The 11,659-nt window shown below is 45.3% G+C and overlaps 1 protein-coding gene across 1 annotated transcript in view; it reads right to left on the bottom strand.

The window, feature by feature from the left end:
- Positions 1–3,477: 3,477 nt before the first annotated feature.
- The window catches only part of LOC144736506 (guanine nucleotide-binding protein subunit beta-5), a 68,845-nt gene continuing 60,663 nt past the window's right edge, over positions 3,478–11,659 (bottom strand). The window contains exons 10-11 of the mRNA XM_078619051.1: positions 10,135–10,301; positions 3,478–3,800 (exon numbers count right to left, since the gene is read on the bottom strand). Of these exons, the coding sequence (XP_078475177.1) occupies positions 3,789–3,800; positions 10,135–10,301 (179 nt within the window). The 3' untranslated portion in view covers positions 3,478–3,788. The remainder of the gene's footprint in view (positions 3,801–10,134; positions 10,302–11,659) is intronic.

Genomic DNA, 11,659 nt, shown 5'->3' with positions numbered 1-11,659 from the left:
GAATCTAGATTTGAAGTTTTCGTGACTGCAGGGATCCATACTCTTTGGTTCTTTCGGTAAAGTCACGTAGGTATAACAAAATAAAATAAATTAAATCACGACGTTTCGGGCGCAACACACAAGCGTCCGTCATCAGGTGGGACAACCAAAGAGTATGGACGGAAGATAAATTAAGGAACAAACCGGGGCGTGGTCGGTTTCAGCCAACAGTGGCGACGTTTTATATTATAAGGGGGAGATATGCTCGTAATTATTACAACTCGGAATTAGTTTAAGAGCTCACGAATCGTCCGGAGTTGTTTAACGCGCCACACAAAAGGCTCTCAAAACACTGCGGGTAAAGCTTCATCATGCATACGCTCCAAAAGAAAGCCACCGTGATTAGGATGTAGACAAAAATGTAGAAGGAAACGACTACTAAACGAGAGCGAAGTGCATTACAACATCGTAATGGGCGACAGTCATGGTAAAAGCTGGTGAAAGTTATAAAGACGAAAACATGATTGGTAAATTTGGCATTCGAAGAGGGAACGTGGGAGGTGAGCATCGACTAAAGTTCACAGTGAGGAGAGACAGATATAAAATAAATACCCTTTTCAATATATATAAATCAGGCATCAAGTAAATAGACACGGTGACCGCGTTGATTCGAATGGACAACCCCCTACATTGTCAGAGATGTGTCTATTCTCAACAAAATCACCACAACGGCTGCGTAACGCTGTGTGGAAGCTGCCTAGCACGTCGCTCCACACGAAGCTTCAGGTCTTCTCGGCCACAGTTATGCCCTCTCCTGCTCTCCGCTTACGAAAAGTGGACCCCTTTACAGAAATACACGCGCCGTCTTTAAACATTCACGCTGGCCTGCCTGCGATCCATCCCGGGTTTAAGCTGGCTGGATGTGTTAGACGCTCTAAAAAAAATAGCCACTGTTTCTCGACAGCATTTTAAGCTGTGGTTGCATTCAGAAATAATTCATTCTCAATTGTTTTATCCTAAATTGTCATCGTTCATTGTTATTTTTATATCTTTCCCGTATATTTCAAAATTTTCACTCGGGGCTTTGTATTTTACCAATGTACAGCCAAGCACTTTGAAGTACTATTTGTCTTTAAGCGATGAATAACTGAAAATCCTTCATTTGTTATTGTGTTTTATCGTCAGCATCATCGTCATTACATGAACGGACATCAGCACGGCAACAGCAAGCAGGCCTCGTGGTGCATGACTGCCTAATCCAGCACATTGGTGGGTCGTGCAGATTTATAAAACTCACAAGGTTGCCAGGATATTACAATATAGGAATAGGGTCAGTGAACCCATCTGTGGAAATGTCAGCGTTATCCCCTCATATGCGCGAGTTTTCTCTGAATACCTGAATTCCTCCTACAGGCAAAACACTTTTTAATGGATTTGGCCAACCATCCCAATGCAGGTCTCTACTAAAAAAAGTTTTGAGAATCAAAGAGGCTTTTCTTGAGAAATACATGACAATACTTCTCATCCCTATCATCATCACAAGCATCGTCATCAGTGTGTGCTTCCCAGTAAACATGAAGCGTTGGGCCAACGGTGGCATGTGCTAGGAAACGTTGGACCAATGTTATCCCAACGTTCCAGGTTTACTGGGTTGCAACAATTCATCTGCTTCTGACGCCATTGTGAGAGGTCTAGCTCGTGTAATGCTGTGGTGGTTTCTGCATGTGTTTGCAGGATGTGTGCACGCCACAGCCACACACGAAGACAGCGGAGTCAGCCACCATGCCCAAACTGTTTGCCCCAGAGTGGCCACTTTTACCAGTTTGGAGCTGGAATCACAGCACACAAGGTGTGAAAAGTTCCTGCGATTATTTAGCTCCACGATGGCCACTTCAACACAACCCGCAAGGAAAACTGAAGTGGAGCGAAATGTGGTTTACTAATTATGGGATTTACCCAGAATTAATAGCAAATGTTGAAATCAAAACAAATTTCCATGAAAACATCTGTAACTCAAGCAAACAATGTGGAATTATGGTCAAAAACACCTCAATTGAGCCCCAAATCTTTGAAGTGCATTTTTTTTAAATGATGGCCGTCTACAGTGTCTGCTCTATCCGTTGTCTTCGTGAATACACACCCCGTAAAGACACTGATGAAGATGGAGGTAAAGTAGACACCTGGTAAACAGCTGTTCCTTTCCTCAATCCATGCCTTTCCTTCAAACAACAAACTCGGCATTCATTCTGGTGTGCACATTCTGCAGCGGTCAGCTTATTTTGCATGGAGTGGCTGTACCAATCTATACGTTCCCATAGCTTATCTCTGCCAATGGAATCACACGCCGGTTTAATCCCTACAAAAGTAAAAATATAATTTCCACACTCACAGCTCTTCTCTATTAACTGCCCGACAGCAGATATGTCTGCCTGAAGCACTGGTATTTTATAGAAATATGCTTGATTTTCCTTCTGCAAAATTTTCAGGAAAGATCTATTTTCTTTTGTTTTATACCTACGTGACTTTACCGAAAGAACCAAAGAGTATGTATCCCTATTGTTAATGGTATCATAGTTGTTGTCAGTCATGTGGGAACTGTCACCTGCTCCTAGCATCGTTATCTGTGCAGTCCCCCCCCACCCCGCTTTGGTCAACATCTCAGCAACAAAGCCACATACTTCTATTTCTCCTCCTACTGTCTCATCACATTTTGGCTGCTTTACTGCTGTGTCGACCTCAAGGTGTGACTATGCCCTGAGATTTAACACCACTGCCCCACTGCACGGAAACTGACCTCCACCTGGTCGCACTTTGATTGAGTAAATTTTTGATTTTCCAGAACATATCCATGAAACTCGTTATGGCTGTGCCATTATAGTGATAGCAGAATAAAGCAGCAGTGATGACATTAAAGACAACAGAGACTGGTCCGGTGAGCTCTTGGCGTTACTGCAACTACTAGAGCTCGACAGCTTTCTACTTGCACGATAGACGCTGGCCACAATGGAGGAAGACTTCACTCCAGATACATCGCTACATTTGAGCAGTTTTCAGAGTTTCGGAGTTACAACATCAGTTTTAGGAAGACATTTACCTCTTCCTACCGGAATATGCTTAGAATAGATCTTGTTCCTGGGAAGATGTATGGATGGGCCCTGCCGGGATCCGTGTAAGGGGTAAAACCCGTGGCTGTAATCGATTTGGTTTTGAAGCCCCTCTTCAGCTAAGGCAGTCTGCTCCGGCTGAATACAGCTGTTCCGAATCCACACAGTAACACGCTACTTATTTATGCAATATATTGTATTCTACATGGTATATATAGTGTGGCAGCCCCTCTATATTCGAGGCCCCAGGCTGCAGGCCATAAAAGCCCGTGTGTCAGTCCGGCCCTGGAGATGGGTTCATCTCAAGTTTATAGATGCAAGTAAACTAGGCTGGATTATTTTTATCCAAAGAGTGGACATTGTTTGGATATAACATTAACAGGAGACATCACAGTCTCATGGAAAGGATTTATTTCATTATGAGTTGGTGCACATTCAGGGTTATTTGAGATTAACGTGAAAGGTGAAATCTTAAAATTCGGGAGGGATGAGTCGTTGACATTTGTTTGGTGCCATCCTAAAAATCGGATGTTCCAAATAAAATAATAACTGCACCGTTACAATCATCACGACAGCCACAGAAAGCAGTTGTGCCGGTAAGGGAAAACTGACAGCTAGACATGCAAAACATGAATCTCTGGAAAAACACTTTGGAGAAAGGAAAAAAAAGACGGTGCACCTTGTCCATTCTCGCTTGAACAAACGTCAGGCCCAAACCTGTGGGGAGAAAAAAACGCACACACGCACACATACGCATCAGGGACTCCCATCGCGGTGGTGAATAGGCGACGGTGTGAAGCAGTAGAACACAGTAAACTATTGACCCCCAGTCGGTTTTTAATTAAAGTCCCACTGAAAAAAAGACTTGTAGAGACATTTCAATCTTGATTTGAAGTTTTCGTGACTGCAGGGATCCATACTCTTTGGTTCTTTCGGTAAAGTCACGTAGGTATAAAATAAAATAAATTAAATCACGACGTTTCGGGCACAACACAAGCGTCCGTCATCAGGTGGGACAACCACAGCAAGAAACAATTGCTGAAGTGGGCAAAAGGGCTGCTGTAACAAGAGGCTATATAGGTAAGAGAGGGGGGAGGAAAAAGGGGGGGGGAAGAGATAGAGAGGGGGGGTGTGGGGTAAGGAGATACATTACTTTTTGTTACTCTTTGTATAAAGTATTGTAATACTGTGCGTATTTTAATATTTTTGGAACGTTGAATAATGTTGAAATACATTCATGTCAGAGCCATGAAATGATTTCTTAACAAGGTGGCCAAGCAATCCGGTGCAAGCGCTTTCTCCCACACATTCTAGTTTACTTGGGCTTCTCGGTACTTTGAGTATATAAAAGCAATGCCCTTGTTATGGCATCTTGTTCATGTTCATGGTGGAGTGCATGACATCACTCACACGCGTAAGCGCTTGTGCTTCACATTAGTGTCTCACACCCCACTCCATAGGGCTACATACAAACATAAACTCAACAAATTCGGCAATAACACTGTGAACTTTAAGGGGAAAATATATAATGGGTGACGTTTTGGGCAATGGGCCTGCTTCAGAGCACACAAATGGTAGCATGGCAGGTGTGCAGCCATACACCTTAGTGAGCTTGCCTGCCGATAGTGTTGTCTTAGAGGCCAAAGAGCACGAATACGCCTCGAGGAGGTGTTTAAAATGCATTTACTGATTTGAAGAAGTGTTCAGCTGTCCTTCCATAACATCGATGAGAATCTGACTTGATTAACACCTGGTTATGTTTGGATCGGCAGATTGGGTAACATTTGTTTTAATGCATCGCTATGTTTACACACAGTAATGCAAATACAGCATCAACAGTGCTAAAACGATAGAATCTGCAGCCGTGTGAATCTACAGTGTTGTGAAATGACTGAATTGACAGTAATGTGACTTTAGATAATTTAATAGGCTATGAATACTTAACACACTATACAATTGAACAACCATTGTGCATTATTCCACAATAATTAAAATATATCTGCTTCGTTGACGTGGAAAAGTATCTACTGCTTGATCAGGACTCCGTGGTCGGATATGTGAAACAAAGAATCAGATTGTATCATGTTGGAACTGGATTCGGGTCGTGATCCAGGACGCACGATTGAGTCTCGTTCGACCCAATCTGCCTCTCATCTCATCAGCGCTCCGAGCCTGGTGACCACCACACACCATGCTGCTGTCAGCAGAGGGCATTGCAGCAATATCTATTGCTGTACAGTACTATGCTCCCCATCTTTACCAAGTTTAACACGCAGGAGGCTTTCGCGACCAATATCATCCATCATACATGTTTTTTTAGGTTAGATCGCGTACATATATAAATGTGTCGTTAAACCCGCCACCACCCGACACAGCCAAGGAGTAAGGGTTGTCACGTAAACAGAACGTGGCCAATTCGTTACTAGTGTAGTGACTGTGAATGTCACTGTCTGGTGCCGGGCTTACGAGGCCACGGCGGATATTGTGTTGTCATTATGTGCAACTTGGTTACTGGGCGTAGTACCGGTCCTAGCGGGGCTTGGGTGAGTGCTGGTTAGCGCAGAGGCACCACGTACAGTGTGCGGTGCGAGCTCCCGGTGAGGGAGCGAGAGAGTCAGCCAGCCAGGGTTACGTTGGGGCATGATACGCTGGTTGACCTGCCAACACGTGACCGGATGATATTGGAGAGGGGCCACCAGTGGACGGAGGCCGCTGGGTGGTCACGTGGTATAGAAGAGCTCTCGGGAGCCTTCGGGAAGGGGCCAGAGAGATCGAGCTGGGCGGGGCGAGAGACGGAGCCAGCTCCAGCCTGGGACGATATAACGGGGCCCCATGTGGGGCTCGGGGTTTTCTTGACTGTTGGTGAGTGAAGACCCACGTCGGGTTGAAGAAGCTTCTAGCCACGCGGTCCGGGACCCAGCTCGTGGTCCGGACCGGGATAGCGGGACCGTGTCTAGTTCTGCCATAGCGTGGTGAGATGGGCGTTCAACACCCGAGTGTAGGTCACGTGATGCTGTGTGTTGAGTTGATGCAATAACAAATAGTGTTGCTCCCAAGACAACGTCTGCGACTCAGTTGGACTCACTACACTAGTACAGCACACCGGTGTGTTGGAGAGCCAAGCCACAACATTTACAATCGGTACTAACCCACACTGAGTAGCATGGTGAAGTATAACTAAACAATCCCCACGACCCATTCGGCAATAGGATTGCAAAAGAGTTGTACATATGTACAGAACAAAAGCATGCAAAAGTATATGCAAGGAAGCATGGCTGTCTCTTCCTACAGGTGAAATGAAAACACTAGAGTCTAAGAGCCACTGTATGTAAACAGCTTATGCTCTCCACAAACCTGACACAATATATACTGCAAAGCAACGGTCAAAAACGAGCTAACATTCCACCATCAAGATATTTTTTTCATTTAGTGTACTTTGAAAGTACAGTCGAGGAATGTTTGATTTTTGCATGATAACAATGCCAATTATTAAGCCAGGAAAGTCTCACCCAGTCTCATTACCCTTCTTCGGGAAGGGTCTTACATTGGGATGTTTGGCCAATAACATTCATGGGTGGGAAGAAACTTGAGTACAGGAGAAAGCCCAAGCATACCAAGGGCGACACTCAACACTGCCACCACCTGGCTACGCAACAGCTGATCGCCTAATTCAACCAAAGTACGAACCAGACTCGTGTCCGATTCCCTTCTGATCCGAAAAGACGGGAAGTAATGAAAGTAGTATAGTAATAAATTATGACCTTGAAATGCATTTTTATTAAAATACAAACCGTTCAACAATTACGATAAAACCCCAACACACTAATCAATAACACTGCCTTAAAATTGATAGGTTTTATTGTAAAAAAACGTTACCTGTATACAGTATATCATAGGTGACGTTTTGGGAGATGACCCTTCTTCATGTGCTATGAAGAAATGCCATTGCCGAAAACAGTCCCTATTTTATACATTTCCTTTTAACACAGTCGTATTGACGAATGTATTGAATTGTGTGGTTTGTGCTTGTGCCCTACTGCCAATGCTGCACGAGCAAATATTTAATTAGTCAATAACAGCTCATTTAACAGGCCATCACATTCGTTTAAAGTTTTGGCAAGTTGCATACATTGTTCTTAAGTCATATGGATTTAATTAACCACTTTAGTGGAGGACATTACTCACAGTATAACTACAGCAATGTAGTAAAAAGTTACCCCCAACATTTAGCAGTTTTTGTGCAATGTTAACGTTCTTAAGAGTTATTATCACCGACCGACTCTTATATAATACACCACTCCTCAGTCATACCTTAGCTGCAGGCGGCTTTTTTTATCACTGAACACTAACCCTCCTTAAAGTTAAAAAAGCCATGGTTGCAATCATACCGCTGTGTCACTTATGCCCCGGTCGGACATCGTGGTCCTTTATTATATTTTGAAATAATAGGCGTTATATAAACCCGTGATTTATGAAAACATAGATATCATGGGCTACAACACTGCTGTTTCAAAGCGGTGCTGTGTTTTGATTTTCCCGTTGCGTTACGAGCACCGTCAGTGTCCAGGCAGAACGTGGAGCAGGCATTCAGCAAGCAGAGCGACACGAGTTTCACTCCCTATTTCATCTGATTTCAGTATAAACACAGAGTTATTTGAAGCTTTCTGAACGGTGACTGACAATAGACCATCAAATGTGCTGCACAAATCAGGCCCCGTGATGTTCACACCGATGACCTATGACCTGAATCAGTTGACACTTGAGGTCTTTTGAGCGTTTTTGGACACCATCACAGAATGCGCTGCAAGTGACCGTATTTTATACTTAAAAGCATGTTACCACCCACTCTTAAGAAGTTGTGACATGACAAAGTTAACAGATACGAGGGAACATGGGAGGTCAGGTTAAGATGTTCCGTTCACTGTTTAATTATCGCTCCCACCAGGTGTGGATAATTTAATCTCGGAAAAAAAAACATTAATTTCACGTCGTCTTTAGTTACCTTCAATTATTCCCACCTCGTGGGAGTGATAAATGGAGACGTGAGCAAAGAGCATAAAGCAAGATTCATTCTTTCTAGATTTGAAGTTTTCGTGACTGCAAGGATCCATACTCTTTGTTTCTTTTTATTTTTTCACCTACGTGACTTTACCGAAAAAAACAAAGAGTAAAGATTCATTCTCTGTCAAGGCGGCCATTCCGCGTGGAAAGGCAATTCACCTCGTGGGTTTCCAGGAGCTCTGCTGAAGCGGAGCCCTCTGTCAGGCACAAACGGGCCTATCCACAAATACGATTCTTGCTCCACACCATTTACAAGCGCAACACTGGCTCTGCTCCTGTATTAGATGAGCAAATATAGAACTGTAGCCGTGTCTACACTTCAGTGCTGCATCTGAGGACCTCGCATAAGCTTTGAAGTTGCTCGTGCCCTACTTTGTCTAAAAATTCGTTAAATAAAGTAATTCATATTAATGGGACAATGTATGTGGGACCAAGAGCTCAGAAATAGCAATTTCATCTTTCTTGTCAGCTGGAAAAATGTGTATTGCAAATAACCAGGATACAAACCATGTCTCCAAGAAAAGAATATGAACAATTTTAAATGCCCTTTGCATAAAAGAACATTATTCCTTCCAGTTGAATTCAGTCTGATAAGCAACCTCGCTACAGTGCAGTTTACATTGAGACAAATGATTATGTTCGTGTACCCAGGAAACCCCGAGCCTGAAGACTTTTTCTGCCAAGTTGTTTTCGAAGTACGGGTTGGTGTAGCTGCAGTGTGTAATCCCAAATGAGTAATTTGCAGATCATTTTTCATCATTGGGGCATTTGGCCAGTACCAGTTAACATCGTGTGTTTCTCAAGTTATGGGAGAAAGACGGAAGAAACCCCATGCACAACAGAGGGAGGTGTACATACAAACCCCACGAGTCGGGAATCGAACCCAGGTGGCCCTTGCTGTGAGGAAACGAGCGCCACCAGTGCGCCGCCCTGCAGCCCATTGAGCAATGCGCACGGTCACCGGCACAACTCTTGACGAGGCTGTCGCAAGTGGCCGTTGGCTGCTGTCCCCAGGATGTGTGTGACTGTGTGTGCGTGCGCTCGGGCGCGTTACCACCGTCAGTCACCGTCGGTGGCTGGCGAGATCTGGTGTGCGGTAGTGTAGCGGTTAGCGTGCTGCGCTACGAACCTTGTGAACCGGGTTCGATTCCCGCTCACGGCCAACACCGGTGACGATTATTTGAACCGGTCCTGGTGTGGCACATTAGGAATGGACCACTCTTCTAATTATTTCCTCGTGCAGCAAGGGAGTAAAATGTGGTTTTGTGAAAGTCCGCGAGATCTGGTGTGCGGTAGTGTAGCGGTTAGCGTGCTGCGCTACGAACCTTGAGAACCGGGTTCGATTCCCACTCACGGCCAACACCGGTGACGATTATTTGAACCGGTCTTGGTGTGGCACATTAGGAATGGACCACTCTTCTAATTATTTCCTCGTGCAGCAAGGGAGTAAAGTGTGGTTTTGTGAAAGTCCTTATGTGCTGTGCAGTACATCGATGCACATGTGTACACCAGCATGCGATAACGGAGTTGGGCCTGTAGGGGGCTCGCAGGGTTATTGACTAACCGCACTTGTACACCAGTCACGTGGTTAATGGCGACTCGGTTGAGGATTGCTGTGTGTGACACACGTGCTGTTGCATTTTACAGATTAACCACAATAAATGTGTTTGCCCTCGATTTGGAGCACCTGCCCACGTCCTTCATTTCGAGTGTGCAACACTGGGCCTCCCCTAGGTCGACTCAGCCTCAAATGAGTACCTGGTGCGGTGTGTAAACATCGCCACTGGGGAGACAAAGGCGACCGGGCGTGGTGTTGGCCACCCACCCCCTTGTGTGCCGTGCCGGCCTTTATAGGTGCTCGCTAACAGCACTTGCGCCAACAGTCTGTTACAGGCTATACAGGGGATCTTTGTCTTTGTGTGCTCGCGCGCGTTACCGTGCGTCACCATCAGTGGCCGGCGAGATCTGGGTTCGAAGGGAGGCCGCTTACCCTGAGCGTGTGGTCCCAGGAGCCGGTGCAGAAGGCGGTTCCGTCGGGGGAGACGCGCAGTGTGCTCACGCGGTTCTCGTGACCGAACAGGATGGAGACGCGCGATCCCTTGAGTACATCCCACACGTTGATTGTGTAGTCGTTATAGCCGGAAAACAGCAGGCGGCCTAACCACACAGTCACAACAAAGACAAAGAACCCACCCCCCCCCCCCCCCGTATAGGCTTAACACATTGTTGGGGCAAGTGCTGTTTGTGAGCACCTATGAAGGCCGGCACGGCACACGAGCGGGTGGGTGGCCACAGTGCCGGATTATCGAAGTAGCAAAAGTAGATACATATGCTACGGGCCCCGCACTAAATACTTTCAAGCTATCAATTCCGGTTCAGTGATTCTGAGCGTGCTTTATTACTATAGTACTATACTGCCTTCAACTTTTACGAACGACCGGGTGTTTAAGGTTTGCGATTTATCGTATTATCTGGCTGTTTAGCAAATGAAAAAATACAATTACTTTACTATGCAAGTTAAACATTTGTGTTTTAATATTTATGTTTGTTTTTTAGGGCCCCTTTATAACATATGCTACAGGCCCCGCACTAGCTTAATCCGGCACTGTGTGGCCAGCACCACGCCCCGGTCGTCCTTTCTCTCCCGAGTGGCGATGATTTTACGCACCGCACCAGGTTCTCATTTGAGGCTGAGTCGACCTAGGGGAGGCCCAGGACCGGTTCAGATAATCGTCACTGGTGTTGGCCGTGAACGGGAATCGAACTCGGGTCGCTGAGTTCGTAGCGCAGCGCATTAACTGTTGCACTGCCACAATCACAACAAAGATCCCCGGAATAGCCGTAAAAGACTGTTGGGGCAAGTGCTTTTAGCGAACACCACGGTTACAATTCCACAGGCAAAAACACGCTCAGGCCAGTGCACGCATACACAGATACCTAATAATAATGCAAGCGCAAACGTTCACGCGTTCATGAATCCAAGCACATGCTCTCGAAGGCGTATGAACGCGTTTTGTTGTTCAAATGCACATCTCAAGACTTGTATACTCGTACCAAGACAACGTCATATACAAATTTACAAATACAAAGGTTGCTTTTATAATTGTGTTCGACTGGATAAATATTTTCCGGGCGAAACACTGTCCGTGAGCACCTATTAGAGATGGAACAGCACCTGAGGGTGTAAACATGTCGCCGCCAAGCCACAGTAAGTATCGACAGAACTACAGATAGTCCCCGAGTTACGACGGTCCGACTTACGATATTTTGATCTTACGATGGCGATAGCGATACGACAAAATTGTAAAATATTTTAAATTTCGCGCGGAAGGCAAACGCAGCAGCGTACGAGGTACGATACTGTACGTTGGGACGCTGTTGGAATGTACGCATCTCCCGCCTTGTGTGATGCAGATAGGATTGTTTCCTGAAAAAACTTTCTATTAAATTGCAGTTCATATAGGTAGGCTCAGAATTTACCTTGTTTTTTTTTACTTTACATTTTACTGTGCAAT

Source organism: Lampetra planeri, chromosome 3 (genome assembly GCF_965212315.1).
Source record: "Lampetra planeri chromosome 3, kcLamPlan1.2.h2, whole genome shotgun sequence".
NCBI classification, from domain to species: domain Eukaryota; kingdom Metazoa; phylum Chordata; class Hyperoartia; order Petromyzontiformes; family Petromyzontidae; genus Lampetra; species Lampetra planeri.
Note: the sequence above shows the minus strand (reverse complement) of the source record. Positions and strands in the feature narration are given on the sequence as shown.